General features: G+C 42.3%; 2 protein-coding genes across 2 annotated transcripts; both read right to left on the bottom strand.

Moving 5' to 3' along the window:
- Positions 1-6: 6 nt before the first annotated feature.
- Positions 7-8,223, bottom strand: LOC120418511 (general odorant-binding protein 67-like). Its single transcript, XM_052710714.1, has 5 exons — positions 8,161-8,223; positions 6,995-7,156; positions 6,781-6,939; positions 6,450-6,557; positions 7-206 (listed from the first exon to the last, which is right to left on the bottom strand). The coding sequence occupies exons 1-5, from the start codon at positions 8,218-8,220 to the stop codon at positions 105-107; spliced, it is 591 nt and encodes a 196-aa protein (XP_052566674.1). The 5' UTR covers positions 8,221-8,223; the 3' UTR covers positions 7-104.
- A 534-nt stretch (positions 8,224-8,757) lies between these two features.
- Positions 8,758-22,699, bottom strand: LOC120418491 (transcription factor Sp1-like). Its single transcript, XM_039580929.2, has 6 exons — positions 22,128-22,699; positions 21,344-22,071; positions 21,210-21,282; positions 19,776-21,139; positions 19,586-19,712; positions 8,758-9,724 (listed from the first exon to the last, which is right to left on the bottom strand). The coding sequence occupies exons 1-6, from the start codon at positions 22,269-22,271 to the stop codon at positions 9,131-9,133; spliced, it is 3,030 nt and encodes a 1,009-aa protein (XP_039436863.1). The 5' UTR covers positions 22,272-22,699; the 3' UTR covers positions 8,758-9,130.
- Between the last annotated feature and the right edge of the window lie 794 nt (positions 22,700-23,493).

The raw sequence follows: 23,493 nt of genomic DNA, 5'->3' as shown, positions 1-23,493 counted from the left end.
GAATGAAGCAGGATGGCAATGAATTAATGTGCAACTCGGTGAATGATTAATGCAATTTTTTATTAGAGCAAGGAATTTTTTAGATTGAAAACATTAAATTCTGTTCAATACACTGTAGACTGGACGAAAATGTACGGACAATCCATTAAGGTACGGATAAACTCTGAACAACGCTCGCCTCCAATCCAGCTAGCATTCGGGCAATCCTGAAATTAATTTTAAAAAATGTTAAGAAAAAAACATAAAATTTATATATATGATTGAGTTACACATTTTCCTAGAATACTGATTGTAATAATAACACTAAAAGCAAACTACATGTATGCAAAATAGAATTCAATATATTCCAAATATGATTTTGAATTACAAAGACTTCTGCAATTGGTCCCAACTGGTGAGAAGTTAAAGACTTTAAATACTTTGATTACCGTCAGTGGGGGTGACTATGGGTCAAAAAACGATACACCTCTCGTATTTTCTTAATAACAAAAACAATTTAAATAACATCGAAAATCTTTCAAAGTAGATTTGTTCTTAGATAGTTTACTAACATTTTCCCAAAATATGGTGGATTTTGATGAAAGTAAAGTAAATCTTTCCCAGTTCCTGAGGGGAACACCCGTGAAGAGTATCGGGGCCGGCATTTACAAAGCGGATTCAGTGGCAATTTTCATTCTCAACTTAATGTTAACATGTTTAGGTTAATGTTAACATTCCATAGGTCGCCTCCCTAAGGTGTCGTGATAAGGTCCAGTTTGTGACGATACACTACCTTCCCTTTACTAAGCAATCGATTCCAGAAGGGAAAAGATCACCAGTTGTGTTGGTCCGAGCCGGGATTTGAACCCCGATCTACCGCTTACGAGGCGGAAGCGTTACCACTAGGCTACGTGGCTCGGTCGATTTTGATGAACACTACCTTAAATGCCATTAGTTTGAAAATTGACCCAATCTGGGGGGGGTGACATTGGGTCAAATGAAACTAAAATGATACTCAAATACAACGATATGGTAAAAAAACAAGTCATCCAACAGCGTTTCTTGTTCGAGGGAATCGTAATGACACGCTACAATGTTTGAAGTGGAGATTTTCAAACATTTGGGTAGTTTTCGAGCAATTCTAACAAAAATATTAGAAAAATGATTTTTCGAGAGGTGATTTTTGGCCAAAAACGTACCCCAACTTTAAACATCTGCCAAAATAACAGGATTTGTTCTCACGGTGTGTTTTTTAGAACAAACTAATAATAAAAAATTCGGTATGTCTGGTATTTGGCACCGTGAAAGAAGGGCTCTTTCCCGACATTTTGCGGGGTATACCGAAATATTTCGTCGGGGGGTCTAGAGCAACTTTTTTTTTTGAAGATTATTTTTCGATTTTATGGGATATTTGTTCAAAAAAGTCTCAGAAAATCGGTGCATTCATGTTGATATCACTCAAATTTCCTATGAATATGCCTTGGGGATTCTAACCAACTATATTTGACTCATATTTGACCTCTACAAAAAAAAATCAAACCAAATTTACCAGATTTTAAGCATTCTATGAAATTACTCCAAAATCCAAGCTGGAAACCCCGATACGACCGAAAATAAATCGTTTCTTTGTACAATTTGTCATGAAAGTACAGCAACACATTGCCTGGATACGAATTTGAGCATAAAACAATGCAAAACATAGATTATTTAATAAATAAGCTGTTTATTACCCAATAGGCTCCAAAAATTATTTTTTCAATCCTCTGCCACATCACACTATTACATTTTAAACATTTTAGAATGAATCACATTGTAGATAACAGTTTTCTGAACAAGTTCCATAAAAAAAGTATCAGTTTTGGTTCAATATAAGCAGAGATATGCCCAATTTCCTGAAATAAATAGTGCCTTTCTCCAAAATTTCTTAATTTAATTACCTTTCACATGATGGGCACTGCCTACTAAGATATTTTTATGATGATAATATTTTAATGGAACCTAAAAATTATAACAAGTTTTAACGAAATTCATGAAAATTATTCTATAGCATTCATTACAAAACTCAGTAGGCAGTGCCCATCTTGAGAAAGGTAATTAAATTAAGAAATTTTGGAGAAAGGCACTATTTATTTCAGGAAATTGGGCATATCTCTGCTTATATTGAACCAAAACTGATGCTTTTTTATGGAACTTGTTCAGAAAACTGTTTTCTACAATGTGATTGATTCTAAAATGTTTTAAAATGTAATGGTGTAATGTGGCAGAGGATTGAAAAAATAGTTTTCGGAGCCTATTGCGTAATAAACAGCTTATTAAATAAATAATCCATGTTTTGCATTGTTTATTGCTCAAATTTGTATCCGGGCAATGTGTTGCTGTATTTTCATGACAAATTGTACAAAGAAACGATTTATTTTCGGTCGTATCGGGGTTTCCAGCTTGGATTTTGGGGTAATTTCAAAGAAAGCTAGAAATCTGGTAAGTTTGGATCGATTTTTTTTATTGGAGGTCAAATATTGGTCAAATATAGTTGGTTAGAGTCCCCAAGGCATATTCATAAGAAGTTTGAGTGATATCAACATGAATGCACCGATTTTCTGAGACTTTTTTGAACAAATATCCCATAAAATCGAAAAATAATCTCTAAAAAAAAAAGTTGCTCTAGACCCCCCGACGAAATATTTCGGTATACCCCACAAAAATGTCGGGAAAGAGCCCTTCTTTCACGGTGCCAAATATCAGACATACCGAATTTTTTATCTTTGAGGTCTCGAAAAAATACACCGTGTTCTAGAAACGAGATTTTTTCAGCGAAGTCATTTTAAGATGTCCCCTACACAACCCCTTTAACAGAATTCAGTTTCATTGAGAATAACCTGAAAAATGGTAAAATCCGTAAAAAATCACTTTGACCCAATCTCACCCCCCAGACCCAATGTCACCCCCACTGACGGTATAGAAAATTGAATAAGGTTTGATTTTCTTTTTGTTAGGTCTGATTTAAATTGTAATATTTCCATTCAAATATGATAAATCCTCTAGCTTTTCCCAATTTTTTCCCCAATTTTAAATTTTTTTTTATTTGGATGAAACTTTGTCTATCGATTTTTTTTTCCAAATTTCGCAGTGGCTTCTCCGTATGAATTTGAGAACTTTCAACACAAAAGTGCTATAAAACATTCGAAAACCCAAATCTTGAAAAGGATTTTCCGAACGATTTGGTATCTTTGGCAAAGTTGTAGAACTTTCTAGTAAAATATAATGTACGGTCAGTTCCTAACTGGACTCGGTCGTTGGAAACGACCGTCGAAATAGGCGGCGGGTCAGACGCGGGCATAAAAATGTCAAACCCCCCGCCTCATCCTAACTTCGTCTCACCATCCAGCTGCAGCATTAAGCATAAGCATAAGCATAGGTGCCCACCCGCAGTTGCTACTCCGTTATTGACCAGGACCTCCAGAAGTTACATCCACGAGCCGTGGAAGATGAGTGTGTGCTATCTTTCCTCGCTTCGCAACTTCTCAAAGGCCCCTATCATGCTGATCAATACCGGCGCCGGCCACGACCAGTGGTAGGGTCACGGGGAAGTGGATGGGAATGTTAGTCCGATACTTGAGTGATAGAGACCGCCCAATCGACTGCTTCTCCGACAAAGTATCACATGAGTTTTGAGGGGGTTAGTAGATGGGTATGAGGTCAGCATTCACGAGTGGCAGTGATGTGACCATGAGCATTTTGTTTATCGGTTGAAATTTTTTAAATCTTAGGCAGCCGGCTGCGGAAAGATAGATAATTGATTATTTAAAATGGTTTATTTTTACCGTACGCGTGCCAGCCGAGCAGTAATGCTATGGGCTGGACTTATCAGTATATTTTTACTGTTTTTACAATTTAGATAACGCGAGCAAATTTCAAAAATAGTAAATGAATAACGCTTTACTCTTCATAAAATCGATAGTTTGATGAGTTAATACTAAAACTGAAAGTTAGAATAACTTTTTACGATCATTTACGACGAAAATTATCGCGAAAAAAACCGGACTGTGCGTCCCAAGAAGCACTGCACTTATGAAGGCATTATTTAATTATTATGACCAATCACCCCATGCACACAAACAGCGACACAAAAGAGACAAAAATTATCGCGAGAAAACAGGACTGCGCGTCCCCAGAAGCACTTCACTTATCTCGTCTCACCATCCAGCTGCAGCATTGTTGAAAAACAAACAGAGCACGCGATCGCATGATGGCAGCATCGAGCCAGAGTTAAGGGTGATCATGTGATTAAAAATTCGCAATTCGCAATTTTCAGTGTAAGAACGGGCCTTGACCGCACTAGGTACCCGACGAACACGCACTGCCCTTACACCTACATCTCACTCTTACTCTGAGTCAGTACGAGCAACACGCTAGAACACGCTTTGAGTGTTCGTGCCAGGCATGCACACCTTCTTTTCCGGTTACGCATTTTAACTCGGCCGGGGGTGGTACATTACGTAGAGTTAGATGTAAGTATAAGCGCCTAACCATCTATAGTGTGCCTATCAACTTTCATTAAAGCAAAAACTGTTTTATTTTTAGTTTGAATTCAAAAACTAGTTGTTATTTTACTGTGTATTGTTTTCTGCTGAAATCTTTCCTAGTGTTGAGTCGTGTTTATCTGTTGCTATTTCTTTTGACGCGGTGTTTTGTTACAATTTTTGGTCCTAAGCATGTTATAAAAGTTTACCAAAAGTACAATAATTATATGACCGATTCTTCGGCTCCTTTTAAAAAAATTCCAAGTTTTTTTCAGCGTTTTGGCTGTAGTGGCAAAATAAAAGAAGAAACCCCCCAATGTTATTACATATTTGGAAAGATAATTGATTTTCCTAAAAAGAAATATCATGCAGAATTAACCATATAGTACCTGTGCTTCTCCTGAAATAAAAATGTAGCGTGACGGGACAACATCGTAAAACTGGACTTTTAAAAGGAACACTACAAAAATCGCTACAGTTTTGCCAGTTTGATTTTTAAAAACTTTTGCTCTTCTACACATTATCACAAATTAAAAAACGAATCTTTTGCTCCTTGAACTGAAAGAATTGGTTGAAATTTGAGTTTTTGCCAGCCATTTCTTTTCGTGACGGGACAACGAAAGGAGCAGATTTATGAAAAAACTCCTCTCCCGTTCAATGGCTTGCAGACCACATTTGGTCAATATTCTTGGCTTTTAAGGTAAGAAAACGCATTTAAAGCACATTGCAATTATTGCATCATAATAAAAATGATTTTTATCATATTAAAAATCACATTGAAAATTGAAAAATGTGACATTTTGGTGTAGCTTCGCTAAGAATCGGTCATATTTGTGTTTATCCTTTAACCATTCCATAAATTGAGTAAGGGCTGAAACCTCACTTGTTTGAAAAAAGGGTGAAGATTGAAAACAATAGACAGTAAAAGAGAATATATTTTATAAAAATCAAGAATCAATAGTAAGAGAATGATGATTGTATTTTAATGAATAAAAATGAGAAGCTAGATGTAGTAGATGTAAAATTAGACAATAATTAATAAATAGAGATAAAAAAAACAAGCATAAAAGACATGATAGACAAAGTTTCATCCAAATAAAAAAAAATACAGTGAAAAGTAGTTTTGAGAAAACGTGGGAATCGACGATTTGTTGCAGTTTTTTTTTTCATTTGTTGTTGAAAAATTGAAGACCCATACAAACCTTCAGATTATCGAGTTTCGACTGTATTGGCAATTGGGTCATCCATTAAGTACGTTACACTGACTTGCCAAAAATTGGTGTTTGTTAATGGAAATAAAGCATTTAAAAAAATTAAATTGATTTTAGATTTTTTTTAATTTCTGCTGTAATTTTTTTTATCAAATTTAAACGTTTAGAAAATTACAGAATAAACTGTAAATTTAAAAATCAATGACATTCATTTTTCAATAAAATACCTTTTACATTGAATGATTATTTTTGTTTTCTTTTTTAGAATTCTAATGATTGCATAAAATTGTTACAATCTACTGATGTTAAGGAAAAATAATAAATTTGCGACTTTTCAAAATAAAGCTCATGGATGACCTTTTCTGGGCATAACAGAAACATTGAAGATTGGTCTTCCCGTTCTTGAGATAAAATGATTGAAAGAGTAATAATCAATAAAATTGAAGTTTCCCGAATGTCCCGGAATGTATAGTACCTCAACTGGGGCGAATCGGGACACATGGGGCAATTTGGGACAGCAGTTTTAACCATGTTTCAGCACAATATTCTGATTTTTCTGGTTGGTTTTGGATATAACAGACTTAGAACAACAGAATGTGTACATCAATTTCCAAATTTAAAACCTTTAAGTGCTCTAAACACTGCTGTCCCTTTTCAGACTGTAGTCTCGGTTCACCCCAGATGACGGTACCTCTTTTTGGAATAAAAAATAAAAAAATGTTAAGAATTACAAAATTACCCGATATGTTATTCCAATCACACAGTTCAGAAACAGAGAGGCTGATGGTAAACACTGACTGGAAGTTTTGTTATTTTTAATGTCTTCATGAAAATCGAAGGGATTGACCTGTGAACAGACAATTTTGAAATCTAGAAAAATAACCTTAACAACACAAATCACAGAGTAACACAGAGCGAGCAGTCCGAAGAAATGTCATTTTATTTTTTGGCTCCATAAGGTTTGCTGGTAGCAGGCGTGCGATGTACCTGCGATGTACCACAAAGTGGAACTAAAATCAAATGGCAGTAGTGACTCTGTCTTACTCTGTGACAAATGCTCTCAAACTCACATAAAACGCCTTGTAGCATGTGTTGACCGCCTTTTCGACCAGCTTGCTCCACTCCGATTTGGGTGGAATCCGCGACGTCAAAACTTGCTTGGCTCGAACGGCCGAAAATTTCTTATTGGTCAATATTTTGGTCATATTTAGCGCGCATTCTGCCTGGCACTGATGAAAAACACTTTCATTTCTTCTTAATTTGAAACTTTTTCGCTAATCTTACATGGGGTTTCTCGGGAGCGACGTGACCCCGGACAACTGGCGGAAGTTTGACGGCCAAACAGGACTTCATAACTACCGGCGGCATCAGGAGTGGGTGTGTGCAGCAGGACGCAATGGTAGTCCTTGCGTACCTTTCCGGGCAGGTTGCATAGTAGGAACTGTACTGGATATATTACGGGGATGGAAATAAAAAAGAACATTTCTGGAGTTTTTTTTTTATAGAAAGGTCCAATGAACAAACTTATTATTATCATTATTGTCATTAACATTTTGGGTTTAATTTAAACCACTTTAAGGGATATTCTAAAACATTCAAAAAACAAAAATAAAAAAATGGTTTGTTGAACCTTTTCAACAAATCGCTGAATTCCGAAAGAGGCTTATTTTTTAAATTCTTTCAGAATCTTATTTTTATAATCTGTTTGACTCGACTGCAAAATTGGTATTTCTACATTCATCCCACATATTCAGAACACCAACAAATCGGAACACATCTTTTCTGTCGACCCTACTATTTTTAGAACCTTTATATCGACACTATTAAAAATAGTACTTTTTAAATAATAAACTGAATTTCAAGACTTTTTTATGCACAACATTGCCTCCAAATTGCCTGTTCCATAATTGTGGAACACCTGAATTTTACTGATATTTTCACACAAAAAAAATATCAGACCATTCATAAAAATCCATGATGCCATAACAGCACTTTAAAGTTCAATTACAGCTCATAAAAAGCGTTTTAAACTGAATTCAAGTAATGAATAGGAAGTGAGCAAACACGTTTCTAAAAATAAGTTGTTTAAATAGTAAAAACTGTTAATTGGATGGAGTTAGGAGCGAGTGCTTAACCTGCCATACGAGAATTTTCCCTAGTTCTCTACGACTTCCCAGTTTTTTTAGGTATTTTTTAATTTATCTTGTCAAAAGAATTTCATACATTTACATAGCCATTTTGTATGACCAGTCCCAAAATTGTATGGATATAATAGTTATGTAAAATGACTTCCTTTGACATTGGGACGTTTCATCCAGTTAAACAAATAAAGAAAAGTCGATTTGGGAAAACGGAGAGAACAACTCTAGTTTGGTAATTTGCTCAAAGTAGCATTCAATTCCGAAAATCCGAAACTTCCAGCCAACACGACTTTTTGTTCTGTTACTTACCTCAGCTCGAGTAAATGATAAAAAAATGGTAAAAGTTAACAACACCGAATTTTGGAACATCGCGAACTTGGCTGACAACCTGTAAACTATAATCGAAAGTTGCTTTTATAACCGATGGCGAAATCCCCTCCCAAATTCGTAAATTACGGCTGCGGTTCCAAATTTGTTTTAAATTGCCAGACAACCAGTCAGATGATTTTTTATTCACTGCAATTTTATCGTTTTTTTTTTATGCAGTGATATTTATTTTAAAGAGATTGATTTCAAAAGCGAAGTTCATTTCGACACTGGGGGCTCGTTTTATTCTCACTTTTTCTTATATGCTACATTTTACACAAATCTATTTACGAAATCTTTTCGTCATACAAAATACTTTAGATTGTTTGTTTTCTCTTACACTTGTAACGGTTGTCTTTGGTCCGGAGGTCATTCCGGAACATCCTCCATCAACACTAAATGCAGTCACGACAGCTATGCTGAAATACGACATTTGTACACTCTAAATGAAGAATAAATACCACACGACCAACAGAAGTGACTTTACACGTACATGTTACACAACAATTAATCAAACAAAAAAACAAAACTACGTGAGTGATTCCGGCTCTGTTGATATATTTACATCGGGATTGGTGAAATGATACGCCAATGTGCTCATAAAATGTGCCTCGATTACGCTTGAACGCCTCCCCAAGGTCACACGTGCCAAAAAATGAGGCCTCGCTAATACAGTTGGTTGATGGCTGTCGGAGCAACGACCGGAAATGAACTTATGGCAATGCTGAACTAATTGTGCGTTTTGAGATTCATATTTTTTGCGTGATGTAAAATCTACGACTGGTGGCACAATAAACGACTTCAATGATTTTTGTTTCTTAAAATATGGCAGCAAGAAAATTCTACTAAATAAAAACACGGGGAATGCGTTAAATCAGTGGCCGCCGCTAACCCACACCACCTCCCGCCGCTCCTAGGATATCTGCTCGATCTTGATGTTGCCCATAAGTTCCCGTGACGCCGCCGCACTCAAAAACTGCGTCCCGTCGATGATGAAATTCGAAGGAATGTTGTACACGGTGGCCGTACTCCCGTCCGCCGACTTGATGATGGCGGTTTTTGCCCCCGCGGACAATCCCGCCAGGCTGGCCCCGGACACGGTTTGGATCGTCTGTTGCTGATGCTGCTGCTGATGGTGTTGGGCCATGCTGGTTGGCATCGCGATTTGGATGATTTGGCCCTTGCCGGCGGTGCTCTGAAGTTGGTGGGCGGGAATGGTGAAGATCTGCTGCTGCTGTTGATGGTGATGGGACACTTGTTGGAGCGTTACGCTCGTGGGTTGCATGCTCGTTTGCTGGATGGTGATGGGTTGCTGGATTTGAATGGTTTGGTGTGTTTGCTGCTGCTGTTGGGGTTGCTGTTGGGGTTGTTGAGTTTGCTGAACAGGTTGCGGTTGCTGCTGGACAGGCTGTGCCTGTTGCTGTTGCTGAAGTTGAACTTGCGGCTGATTTTGTGGTTGCGTGCTTAAAGATTCACTCTTTTCTTTGGTTTGAACTTTTTTGACGACCTGGAAGTTGAAATACAATAGTCATAATTTAGTCATTGTGGTATTTCCAGTAAATATTTCAAATATATTTGAAAAACTGAAAAAATTTCTTGCAACTTTACTTTTTTGACTTTGTTGATCAACTGCTGATGGCTAAGATATAGCTTCTTAAAGTTTATATTGTGAGAAAAATGTTTTTCTTTCTCGGTGTCACCCAATTTGCTCTCTTTTTTAATTCGCGATATCTCGGAACAGTAAGTTTGGTTTTCAATGGATATGTAATCAAGCTTTATATTTGAAATGGTCTACAAATAGATAATTTTCTTAATTTCATAGTTTAGGCCAAATTATAATTTTTTTTAAGTACTTTTATTTACTTTTGATTGAAAAGGTCAGATAATTCAGCAAAGGTTTAATTTTTGAACATTGAAAATCGGAGCAATAGTTTCCGAGATATCATCAGTTGAAAATTACAGGCTAATTAGGTGACACTTAGAAAAATTCATATTCATCGATTCGAATTATTTGTGATTTTCAATGTTCCAGAGAAAGAGTTGAGGACAACAAAAAAGGGCAAACATTCAATATTACGCCCTTTTGAAATGATAGTCTTGATTTGATTTTTTTGAAAAAACCTTTGCATGGCAATATCTCAGCAACTAAGGGTCGTATCAACAAAGTTCAAAACAGCAAAATATAGAGAATTTTCTCAGCCTTTCAAAAATATTTTTTTCAAAAGTGAGCAAACATGGGCACTAATTTAAAAAAAATTAAAAATTGCAACTATTTTCAAAAAAGTTACCTAAAAATGGCTTTAACTTGAAAACGGTGCACTTTATCAAAATTTCACTAAAGTACTTTTTGATTGCAAATTCGATTTTGAAGTTGAAAAATTTTTGCTACCAATATTTAGATTTTTTGAAAAAAAAATGTATTGATTCAAAAAATCATAACTCGGTCAAAGATTTTTTGCCCATTCTGGAAATTTGAAGTCCCCTAAAAGATATAAAAAAAGTGTTTTTTTGCAAATCAAGTTTTAGTGACAAAAAGTGAAATTAAAAATCACCCAAATTTGTTTTACCGTGTATCATTTTTTTCAGTGTAGTCCTTATCCATACCTACAACTTTGCCGAAGACACCAAATCGATCAAAAAATTCCTTCAAAAGATACAGATTTTTGAATTTTCACATATCATTTGTTGATTTATTTTTATTTATTGATCGATTATGATTTATTTAATCTTTTTGGACTTGTTTTAAAAGTGATTGCACAAACTATTGGGGTTAAGTTCATTTGGATTCCCTGAAAATAAAATTTACATAAAACTTAATTCAAATGTTTCAACGCCAACAACAGCACTCAAACTCGATTATCCGAATGCCTTAGTCAAATTTCATTTCGAATAATCGAATCTTCGGATAATCACAAAAAATCTTTTGTTGTTGTCTTATTTTTATTTTGAGTTTCAACTACTCTGAAAGGATTTGGATTTTTCAAATCCAAGATGGTGGCCAAAATGTTGATGTTGAATTTGATGTTAAAAGTAAAAAAAAATTAAGCAAGGAAAACATTTATATTGTTCATTATTCGATTATCCGAAGTCTCATATTTGCATCCATTTGAGTACTCTGCCGTTCTACGCATAATTGTCCCATGTTCAAAAAAGTGCAACTGAGAAAAACGCGATTGAAATTTTTCGACCGATTTCTGTGTTTCTACGCAAAATTGTCCCGTAGGTTCCTATTCGCCCTATGTGTCCCAAATCGCCCCCGTTACCAGTTCATCACCCTTATTTGTGATTCTCTTGCTATACAACAGGTAAACAAGACATAATGCTTCGTAAAACTAATGATTCTGTGTAAGAAAATACCTGTTGGGACAATTATGCGTAGAAGTTTAACGATGGGACAAACAGACTTGGTGTTGTTTTTAATGAGTTTCCGAACAAAGTACCAGATTTTATGTGTTTTTCTTAAAGTACACGTCAAACTAAATTTAAAAATGTCATTAAGTCAAAATCGTCAAAAAATGACATGGGACAATTATGCGTAGAACGGCAGTAACTGTAAGTTTAAACTTTCAGCACTTGTATCGAAAAGTCTTACTTTTGAACGACTGTACTGCCGTTCTACGCGTAATTGTCCCATGTTCAAAAAAGTGCACATACGTGTTGAAAAATCTTCTTTTTGCCACTTGTTGCATAAATAAATATTTCATCAGAAAACCGCCTGGGAAAACCCAAACAAAAATATATTGGTTGAATACTGATACCGTCCAGACTCGATTCTCCGAAGCCTCTGATAATCGTATCAGAATTTCGATTATCTGAAGGTTTTTATGGGACTATAGAGTAGTTTTGGGAGCTCGAGAATCAAAAATAACACAATAAATAAACTTTCTTGATTCAATTATCCGAAATTTTTCCAAGGCCTTCAAAATCGAGTCTCGTCTGTAATGCATTGTTATCCTTGGACAACAACCTATCATCCAGACAAAATGTTAAATGTAACAAATATATTAAATGTTTGTATCCACTTATAAACAGGAATTCTAGACTTTGTCTCAAGAATAAACTGTTAATTTATAAACAAACTTTCATACCTGCCATGCTTTATGCTGTGCCGATCTGGACAAGCTGTTGCTTAACCAGGAAGAAAAAACTTCATGTAGCTCTGAAAACCATGCTGGAACATTGCTCCGGCAGAAGTCTCAGCGGTTAGTCGTGTTTTTTCGCGGTGTGTTTGGTGCGTTTTTCACGGCGATTCCGAGGCGTGTGCGAGCGGACAAGCCCGTTCCGGTGGTCAGAGAAGCCACAATCTGGTCGTCGTGGACACGGCGGCGGTGCAGCAGCGTAAGAGGAACGAGTTCCTGCATCCGAGCAGCAGCAGCAGGAGGAGTGAGCAGCAGCGGCCGCGGAGGCAGCTGAGGCGAGAGACGGTCGTTGGTCGGTGGAATCGGCCCCGGAGAGTCGACTGCGGTCGGCGGACCAGTTTTCGGCCAGGCCAGGTCGGAGACAACCCCGTTGTTTACGTGGCTGGCAGCAGGCAGCACAACAACAACAACAAGCGCGCGCAAACGAGCTTCCCGCGCATCCCGCTGCGGGCGGCAGCCAGTGCGGCCAGTTCGGCGGTGAGTGCGAAAGGCGAGTTTTTTGTTTGCTTTTAGTTTTTTTTTTCTCATAGTTTTTTTTTTCCTGTTAGATTTTTTTTTCTCATTTCTTCTGCGTTATTTTAGTCTTATTTTTGGTTTTGATTAGTTTTCTTCCGTTTTTTCCTCAATCATGGATCCGACCGAGTCGGAACACGAGGAATCTGATTTCGATTCAACCATTGATGGTGACGAGGACGTGGAAATGGAGGACTCTGTCTCGGGAGTTCCTTCAAACACCACCAACAGGGACCACTTCCTGAAGGATAAGGATGCTGACGGTAAAGGGGGATCCACGGACGGGTCTAAGAGGAAGAAGCGAAAGCGTCCTAAATCAGATCCGAATCCGGTTCCCCCTCAACCACCGATTCCTCCCTTGACTCCAGATCCCCCCTTGACTCCAAACCCAATTCCTTCTCCCAATCCAGATCCAATTCCTCCTAAAACACCGGTGCCGAATCCGGATCCAAATCCCCCCCCGCCCCTGAATCCTCATTCCCAAAAACCGATTCCTCGTCCTCGTCAGTATCAAGAGGGATCGCAAACGGAATGGGTGGTCTTCTTCCGGCCCAAACAGAAGCCGTTAAACTTTGTACAGATCACCAAGGATTTGCAGAAGCACTATCCTGGGGTGGTCGAATGTACCAAGCTGAACAAGAGCAAGCTCCGCGTGATCGTGAACTCCGCGGTGCAAGCTAATCAGATCGTTACTGATCTGCGGTTCAGCATTGAGTACCGTGTTTGGATTCCGGCCCACAAAGTCGAGATCGACGGCGTGGTGACCGATGACAGTCTGTCGCTTGTCGACCTCTCAAGGGCGGTGGGACGCTTCAAGAACCCTAAACTTCCAGCTGTGGAGGTACTCGAGTGCCGGCAACTGGGCAACGTCACCACCGAGGGTGGCCAGAAGAAGTTCATTCCTTCTGCCTCGTTCCGGGTGACTTTTGCAGGGTCAGCTCTGCCGGACTACATTGAGCTGTACAAGCTTCGGCTTCCAGTTCGATTGTACGTTCCGCGAGTGATGAGCTGCGAAAACTGCCAGCAGTTGGGACACACCAAGACCTACTGCAGCAACAAGAGCAAGTGCTCAAAGTGCGCCGGCCCCCACAAGGACGTGGAATGCCAAAAGCAGGCTGAAAAATGCCTGCTTTGTGGCGGGGAACCGCACAAAACTCGGCAGTGCCCAAAGTACAAGGAGCGCGAGGACAAGATGAAGCGATCCTTGAGGGAACGCTCCAAGAAGTCCTTCGCGGAAATCCTTAGTCAGGTGACCCATCCCAATCGCTTCGCTCCTTTGGCGGACGAAGATTCGGGGGACGAAGATTCCGATGTGGAGGTCCTCTTCCAGAGAGACGAGGAAAGTGACTCTTCAGGGCCAAACCCGAAGCGCAACAAGGCTTCCAAGTCCAGGAAAGCCGCTGGCGGCAAGGGTAAGGAAAGTGACTCGTTGAACTTCGAGGAGGATTTTCCTTTCGGTCCGTCGGGTAAGCCCGCTCCGAAGCCGGCACCGATTCCTCTCAAGCCGCTGAAGCCCGTTCCCAAGCTGCCAAAGATCCCCCTAAAAACGGTTCCTCAACCGAATCCGATCTCCAATGCCTTCAAAGGAGTCCTTACATTTTCCACAATCGTGGAATGGCTGTGCTCTTTTGTGAGTGAACCGACGCGTTTAATCATAAAGCGGTTTGAGCCTCTCGCTAGACACATCGGGAAACAGCTTGCTAGCACGATGCCCCTCTTGTCGTTCATTTCCTTTGATGGGTAATACACCAAAAACGAAAAACGGCATCTCCTTTCTACAATGGAATTGTAGAAGTTTAACCCCCAAGTTAAACGATTTTCAACAATTCGCATTCGAACGGGACTGTGATGTGTTTGCGTTGAGCGAAACGTTTCTTATCGGAGATGAGACGCCAGCTTTCCGGGGGTACAACATCATCACAGAGAGCAGGGCAGGGCCAAATAGAGGTGGAGGCGTACTGATTGGGGTCAGGAAATGCCACACTTTTAGAAAGGTCACGCTCCCGAAGCTAGGAGGAATCGAAGCAGTCGCAGTACAGGCCAGGATCAGAGGACTGGACATTTGCATTGTGTCCGTCTACGTTCCTCCACAGGTGTCGTTAACTCGACAAAAGTTGTGGGGTATGCTTGAGCTGTTGCAGGCACCGCGACTGGTTCTGGGTGACTTTAATCTTCACAGCACCGAGTGGGGAAGTCACAAGACAGACCCTCAAGCATATCTGATTCATGAACTGTGCGACGACTTCCAGATGACCCTCCTAAACAGGGACAAGCAAGTTACGCGGATTGCAACACCACCAACGCCAACTACGTCCGGTACGAAGGCGAGTGCCATCGACTTGTCGCTCTGTTCCAACAGTTTGGCAGTTCTCTGTGACTGGAACGTGCTTCAAGATCCTCGTGGCAGTGATCATTTGCCGATCGCTATTCTGGTTAGCCATGGCCCACAGCAATCGACAACGGTGGAGATGCCTTACGATCTGACGCGAAATATCGACTGGAAACAGTACGCGGAGGCAGTCTCCATTGGAGTTGAGTTGCGAGATGGGTTGGCACCGCTTGAAGAATATGCGTTTCTGGCTAATTTGATCTATGACAGTGCGATACAAGCTCAGACGAAACCCGTCCCGGGACCATACATCCGAACGCGCCCTCCACTCCCCTGGTGGGACAAGGAGTGTACGGATCTCTCGGCGGCCAGGTCTGTAGCTTATGTGGACTTCTGCAAGTGTGGAATCCGAGCGAACTTCCAAAAGTACAGAGCTCTTGATCGCAGGTATAGTAATACTCTGAAGCGGAAGAAGCGAATGTACTGGCGGGAGTTCGTTGAAGGATTACCAGCAGATACGTCCATGAGCACTCTGTGGCGCGTTGCGAGGGCCATGCGTAGAGGTTCCGTTCCGAACGAGAGTGTGGAAAAATCGGACAAGTGGATATTGGATTTCGCCAAGAAGGTGTGCCCGGACTCGGTGCCGACACAACCATCATTCGACGTTGTTGATGGGAGCGATGCTAATCCCTTTTCGATGGTAGAGCTCTCCATAGCACTATTGACGGGCAACAACACTGCTCCTGGTCCGGACAAGATCAAGTTCAGCTTGCTGAAGAATCTTCCGGACGTCGCCAAGCAGCGTCTGTTGAATCTGTTCAACACGTTCGTGGAGCAGAACGTAATTCCACACGAATGGCGACAGGTCCGGGTGGTTGCCATTCAAAAGCCCGGTAAGCCGGCGTCCGACCACAACTCGTATCGTCCAATCAGCTTGCTGTCGTGTCTACGCAAGTTGCTGGAGAAGATGATCCTCGACCGCCTCGAACCATGGATGGAACGAGAGCACTTGCTGTCAGACACGCAGTATGGCTTCCGGAGAGGCAAGGGAACAAGCGACTGTCTAGCCTTGCTGGCCACAGGGATCGACATAGCCCGTGGTAAGAAACAGCAAATGGCTTCTGTCTTCCTAGACATCAAGGGTGCATTTGATTCAGTCTCCATCGATGTGTTGGGAGTAAAGCTGCGGCGGAGCGGTCTCAATCCGACGATGTGCAACTTCCTCATCAACCTGTTGTCTGAAAAACACATGCACTTTGTGCAAGGTGATCTGGCAATCACCCGGATAAGTTACATGGGTTTGGCACAAGGCTCACGCCTTAGTCCATCCATGTATAACTTCTACGTCAGCGACATCGATGATTGCTTGACCGGAGACTGCACCCTTATACAGTACGCAGATGACGCAGTGGTTTCAATCGCTGCCAAGAAGGAAGTCGATCTGCTAGAACCCTTGCAAGATACCCTGAACAACTTGGCCCATTGGGCAGTTGAAAAGGGTATTGAATTCTCTCCGGCGAAGACGGAACTGGTCGTTTTTACGGGGAAGCATGAACCGGCACAGCTCAATCTTTCTCTCTCGGGAAAGACTATCGAGCAGTCGGACCACTTCATGTACATGGGTACCATCTTCGATCAAAAGGGAACATGGGGGAAGCACATCAACTACCTGAAGCAAAAGTGCCTGCAAAGAACTAATTTTCTGCGCAGCGTCTCTGGCAACCGGTGGGGTGCTCATCCTTCTGACCTGCTTCGACTGTACAAGACAACAATACTCTCGGTGCTGGAATATGGCAGTTTCTGCTTCCAATCAGCTGCGAAATCACGCTTGTTGGTTCTCCAGCGGATACAGTACCGATGTCTCCGCATTGTCTTGGGATGCATGCACTCAACTCACAACATGACCCTCGAGGTCTTGGCGGGAGTGTTGCCTCTGCGAACTCGTTACTACGAACTGTCTTACCGGTTCCTGATCCGGTGTGATTACAGGAATAAACTGGTAATTGACAACTTTGAAACGTTGCTGAACCTTCACGTTGAGTCTCGGCGCATGCTTCTATATTATGACTTTATGTCATCGTGGGAGTGGAGCCCGAGCACAACGGTACAGCGCACGCCTGCGTTAACCAGCAGCACCCTGATTGGCTTCGACACGTCCATGAAATCCGATACTCGCGGTATCCCAAACCATCTTCTGCGGGGAGTTGTACCGTCGATCTTCGCATCAAAGTACAACCATGTTCCTCCAAACAACAGATTCTTCACCGATGGCTCCAAGCTTGACGGCTGTACGGGCTTCGGTGTTTATCATGAATCTTATCAGCTGTTCTTTAAGCTGAAGGACCCGAGTTCGGTTTACGTCGCAGAGTTAGCCGCGGTTTACTGCGCACTGCGAATCATCGAGACCATGCCACCTGACCACTACTTCATCTTCACCGATAGCTTTAGCTCTGTTGAGGCTATCCGGTCTCTGAAGCCGACCAGGGAGTCTACGTTTTTCCTCACGGAAATACGTAAGACTTTAAACAACCTGGCGGCTCAGTCCTTCAACATCACGGTGGTGTGGGTCCGCGCTCATTGCTCGATTCCGGGTAATGAAAAAGCGGACTTGCTCGCCAAGAAGGGTGCTGAGAGTGGAGACATTTTTGAAAGGCCAATTAGCCTACAAGAATGCTACGGTTTTCCGAGGCAGCGTGCGCTTCTGGATTGGCAAACACAATGGGACGGCGACACCAAGGGACGTTGGATGTATTCCATACGACCTAAGGTGCAAAGAAAAGCCTGGTTCAAGGGAATGGACTTGACGCGTGGATTCATCAGAACGATGTCCCGCCTTATGTCGAACCATTACTCGTCCAAGGCTCATCTTTACCGTATCAACATGAGTGATACGAATCTTTGCGACTGTGGGCAGGGTTATCAGGACATCGACCATCTCGTATGGGCGTGTCCAGATCACCAGGCTCACAGAATTAAGTTGAAAGATACCCTCAGGGCCCGAGGAAGACCACCAGAAATCCCGATGCGATACGCGCTGTCTCAACTAGACCTTGATGTTCTCTATCCTATCTATCAGTTCCTCTCAGATTCCAAAATATCTATTTAGTTTTCTTCCAGTTAGTTTCCCTTCAGTTAGTTTTCCTCTAGTTAGTATAACTCGCCTTCGCACAAAGCCGTCGTTTCTGGTTGCACCGGAAGCAAAGCAAGATCGCCCCAGCAGCTGGACACCGAGTTGCGGCTGAGGACAAAACGCAAAGGCCAGCAGAGCCAACCAACCCCTACACAATCCCCCTTCCCTTCCCACGCCTTGTCTTTAACATCAATCCCTTCCCTACTAACCCCGAGTAGGCCGCGGGTAATCGGCTCCCCTCCCACTAACATTTACACACAAGATCCTCTGTAATTATTAAGTCAAATGTAATTACAAAAGCCAACTCGGTCCTAACCAGGTCCCAGTACCGAAAAGGACCTAATAAAAATAATTTTATGAAGAAAAAAAAAAAAAAAAAGAAAAAACTTCAGCACCAGTGAACTTCATCAATTAGCCGAAGTTGACACTTTGGATGTTATGTCCAATAAGATAATTGATGCATTTCGACAAAAATCATTGTTGTACAGACTTGAGCACCCCCAGTCTGCCTGTGCGAACGACAAGAGATGACAGAGATACACTTACACACTCACACACACCAACACACTTTTTACACAGAATAAACGAGAGTCGAGTTTTACACGTTGAATCGATCGGTCGCATTTTTGTACCTGTCCGAAACGTCTCCGGTCGTCGCGAAAAGTACAGTCCACTCCTCGAAGGCCAACAATCATTGCAGTCTTCAGCTGCATTGATCCGCTCATTATATAGTTTATAAGTTAGTTTTAAGGTATCCCCTTTCCCTTTTGTATACGTAGGACCTCCTACATTTGAAATCACTGAATAGCGAAAGCTACAATATTTCATAAATAAATTAAAGTTGCTAGTATTTAAAATTGAGGTGAAAAGTCATCGATTGTGATTGGACACTCAATAATATTTTAACTGAATGAATGTACATGGAAAAAAAATCTGAATAAATAAAAATAAAAAAAAAACATCCAGACAAAATAAATTTTATTGAAACATTTGGTGTGTTGAATCCAAGAAATTTCCGATAATTGTTTGAAAAACTAACTCTTCTGAACCCAAAAAGGAGAAAAAAATCATATATAATTTTAAAAATTGATACCGAAGCTTTCCTCGACATGACCTCAAATTGGGTAGCCTTCATGCCTAATCTACCCCAGAGAAGTGACCTTTAATTATTTTCAGGTGGAATTGTATTACTGGAGTCATTCAATTGAAAAAATGACGAATTCAACAACATTCTATTGAAAAAGAACCTAAACTTACTTTTTGTGCTCCAATCTGGCCGGTCTCGTGCATTTGCTTGTGCTTCAGGAATTGGCTCTTCATGTAGAATCCCTTGCTGCAAATGGAACAGTGAAACGGTGCCGAACTACTGTTTTCCGTGTGCGTTCTAAAATTTAAAAAAAAAATGTGGTTGGTTTAAACTACAAAGTTGAATCACAAGTCAACTCACTTTTTGTGCTTGTTCAAATTGTCCTTCCTCGAGAAGTACTTCCTGCATACCGGACACGAAAACAGCTTCTTCCCCGTGTGCGACACGATATGCCTCATCAGGTGCTCCTTCCTGCTGAACGACTTGCTACATCCGGGCTCCTCGCACTTGAACGGCCTCAGCCCAACGTGCGATTTGAGGTGCTGCATCAGATGTTCCTTGCGCTTGAACGTCTTCGAGCAAACGTCACACGCCGTGAAGCTAACCCCACCGGATCCGGACGCGGAGTTCGCGTTGGCGCCGCCACTGCCGCCACTTCCCGCATCGTGATGGCCACCGGCTCCCGCAGCAGCCGCCGCCAAGTCCTGCTTGATCGAGAGCGCCGAAATCGCTTTCATTTGCTGGGTGGCCGCGATCGATTGCGCCGTCAGGGAACCTGCCCCGCTGCTGGAGTCGGACGAGCTGTTTAGCAGATCTTCGACGGACTCGCGACGCTTTAGCGATGGTGGGGGAGGAGCTGGCGGGTTGGGCTTTTGGGGTTTTGGTTTGGGCGGTTGGACAGTCGGAAGGGACTGCGGTTGGGGTTGAGATCTTTGAACGAGTTGAAGCTGAGAAGTTGGCTGCTGTTGTACTTGAGGTTGCTGTTGCTGGACCGGTTGAGTTGTGATGACCAGATTCGGTTGGGGTTCGGCTTGCGTGACCTGCGCGGCCTGTCCGGATTTTTCGACTAGACTGAGATAGTTGGAGAGGGGAACCTGCACGCTTGGCATCGCCAGCTGCTGGGGCTGAATCTGAATCTGCTGCTGCTGCTGTTGAGGTTGAATACCAAACTGCTGCAAGCCCTGCGGAGTCAGCGTCAACGCCGGAGGCATTCCGGCCGGTGCCAGCCGGAACATCCCGTCCGGTCCCGGTTGAAGCTTCATCTGCACGTACTGCACACTCGGCACGACACTTTTGCCCATTTCGGACGTCATCCCAGCGGAGGCAGCGATCGGTGCCAGCGCGATCTGTTCCCCACCGCCTTCAGTCTTCAGCATGATCGGCACCATGCAAGCCTTGTTGCTTCCTTGGCTCGTCGCCGCAGTGAACATCTTGGCGTCCAACGTGACCGGAATCGACTTCATCGGACTGCTGCTGCTGCTGGCACTCGTTACGATTGTCTGGGAAGTGTTGATGGGACTGCTGGCGAAGCTGGTTAGGGTGGCCGTGGAGGAAATGGGCGTGATCGAGATGGGACTGGCCGTGATGGCCATCGGAGTAGATTTCGTGGGAGTTGAGGTGGCCACCAGGGTCGGTTGTTGTTGCTGCGGCTGCTGAGATGCGGAGGCGACGGCGGGTGATTTGATGAGAACGCTGAATTTGGGCTTCTTCGAAGCGGATTCGGGCTGTGGAGAATAATGTTGGCATAATGATCAATTCTTCAACAAATTTGTCAATTTCAATTTTAATATTTACCGTAACTGGATCCTTCTTCATAGATTTGACCGGCGTTTTCAGCCTGATAAATTCATCCATTTGAGTGTAGTTTCTAAAACAGCGACAATACATTTTAATTAACAATTTAAAAAAGTCACAAACAGAAATCTTACGTCTGCTGCTGCTGCTGCGGCTCCCCGGAATCCCCACCAGCCCCGCCGGTCACAAACGTTTGATTCGAGTCCTGTATCTTGTAATGAATCTGATTCGCCTTAATCGTCTGCCCATCCAGCGTGATAGTGTACTGCGCCATCTGCTGCTGCTGCTGCTGCTGCTGTTGAGTAGCTTGACTTTGTGTCTGCTGCTGCGCCTCTCCGCTTGTACTGGCACTGCCTTGCGCCTGAATCCCCACCGCTTGCATGATACTGTTGAGGAAGTCCGCATTCGGTGCCATAATGGTAGCAGACTGGACGCCACTTGCTGCTCCTCCGGAGCTGGTTTGAACGAAGCCTTTTGGGAGACTGTTGATGATGATGGGCGTCATGGTTGGCGGAGTGGCCGTCGAGATCGAGGTCGGCGGAGCAGGTTGAGGCTTGACCTGGGTTGGCAACGCCGGCGGTTGTTGGATCGCTTGCAACGTTGGCAGCGGGTGCAACTGGGGAGGGCTGGCAAGTTCCACCGGTTTGATGGGTTCCAGGGCTTCCGCCGACGACGTGCCGTCCTTGCCGGAAGAATCATCCTTGATGTAAACCATCCCGCCATTCTTCAGCTTGGTTGAGTTGAGGCAACTCTGCAGCATTTCCTGGGCCCGCTGGACCGCCTCCCGGAACTCGACGTGGGCCTCCAGCTGGCGAACGCAGCGTGAACAGACGCCCTTTGGCAGGCGGTCCTTTTCGTGAATCTGGGGGAAACATTCATGTTATTTTTAATGAACTGTATAATTATTGTAACGTTTACCTTCAACGTCAGTGTTGAGTTAATTCTGGTCAGCATATTTTTACGTTTGCCTTCTTCGGAGAAAATTCCGGTCTTGCCACCGATGCCGCTGCCGGCGCACAAGCGGCACAGGTCCACAAAATTGACGCACTTGTAACCGGCCATGGCAATTCTCGTTTGTTTGTTTACCAACTCTTACTTTCCAGAAGGCATTTCTTAGTAAATTTTGAACACTTTTCGCTCTGCTACAAACAGGTCCGAGAGAATCGGGTTTACTGTCCACCTCCGCAGTTTTTTATCAAACCTCAACAAGCATCGTAACACGAACCGTCTGTCACTATCAAGTTGCAAAAACGCAACATTCTTGGCGCTTCTCGGAACCCACTCTGGCTAGCTAGGCACCTTCCCGCTGTCCCAATGTCCACCCCCGCAAACTCTTTAGAGACCAAGCAGAAAATCAACAAAATCGCGCAACCAGCACCGTTTTCCACTGGCACCCAACGCTAGCTACACCGTGGACCACTTTTCACTCACGACGGAACCGGATTTACGTGCGAAACGGATTCCGGGACGCGCGCGCTGGCCAGACGCGAAATTTTTGTGTTTTCCTTTTTGGATTGGGGAGGCGCGCTTCAGTTTTTTTTCTCTCTCTCCTCGTTCTGTCATCAAACATCAAAACAAGCGCGATTGCACGCACACAAACGTACAGTCGTGATGCCAGATAGAGGAGGGGAAAAGTCTGTGTGAATTTTGGGTGCAGATGTTTTAGGTTTGCTGCGGACGTTGAAAAAAACTGCAGAGGATTAAATTTCCAGTTGCTGTTCTAAGTGCTGTTGTTTTTCTTTTGTAAATTTCAACATGTTTCAGAATGATGCCCAATAATTTTAGAATCAGAAATACAGCCATTTATTTTGAAAAGTAATAGTACTTTTCGTAAGTTACTGATATTTGAACCAGGGGTGCCCTAAGCTTTCCGGGCAAATGGGAAAAAGCACTCATTTAAAAAAAATACCTAAGGATATTTCCATACATAACACGAAAAACTGCCTCTGTCAATTTTTATTAGCCATGAAGTTTTTGTTATGATTTAAAATATTGGACATTTTCGTCATTTAAATATTAGAGCAGAGGTGCCCAACCTCTTGGGCCCCCTGCGGGCCAGATCTGATTTTTCTGAAGAAGTGGCGGGCCGGAACTAGGAGTTAGGAGCGAGTGCTTAACCTGCCAAACATACGAGAATTTCCCCTAATATTTGATACAGGTTAAAAAAGTAAACACATTTCTTACAATTTTTATTATTGGGTTCTTTTAAAGTAAATAAATAACTGAACTAGTGATGCAAATAAGATTCAAAAATGTGTTTATTTGACTTATTTTAATTACTGTT

This window comes from Culex pipiens, chromosome 3 (assembly GCF_016801865.2).
Source record: "Culex pipiens pallens isolate TS chromosome 3, TS_CPP_V2, whole genome shotgun sequence".
NCBI lineage: Eukaryota > Metazoa > Arthropoda > Insecta > Diptera > Culicidae > Culex > Culex pipiens.
The sequence above is the reverse complement of the archived record's forward strand: the minus strand, read 5'-3'. Positions and strand labels throughout refer to the sequence as shown.

What these genes read in the sequence shown, in the direction of transcription:
- LOC120418511 (XM_052710714.1), bottom strand. Translation starts at nt 8,220, where the DNA reads ATGTTCCAAAATTCGGTGTTGTTAACTTTTACCATTTTTTTATCATTT. An exon ending in CATGCTACAAGGCGTTTTAT is followed by an intron (nt 6,558 to 6,780) that starts GTGAGTTTGAGA and finishes GTCTGTTCACAG; the next exon opens with GTCAATCCCTTCGATTTTCA. An exon ending in TGATTGGAATAACATATCGG is followed by an intron (nt 207 to 6,449) that starts GTAATTTTGTAA and finishes AATTAATTTCAG; the next exon opens with GATTGCCCGAATGCTAGCTG.
- LOC120418491 (XM_039580929.2), bottom strand. Translation starts at nt 22,271, where the DNA reads ATGGCCGGTTACAAGTGCGTCAATTTTGTGGACCTGTGCCGCTTGTGC. An exon ending in CCGCAGCAGCAGCAGCAGAC is followed by an intron (nt 21,283 to 21,343) that starts GTAAGATTTCTG and finishes TCGCTGTTTTAG; the next exon opens with AAACTACACTCAAATGGATG. An exon ending in GCCAGATTGGAGCACAAAAA is followed by an intron (nt 9,725 to 19,585) that starts GTAAGTTTAGGT and finishes TTCAACTTCCAG; the next exon opens with GTCGTCAAAAAAGTTCAAAC.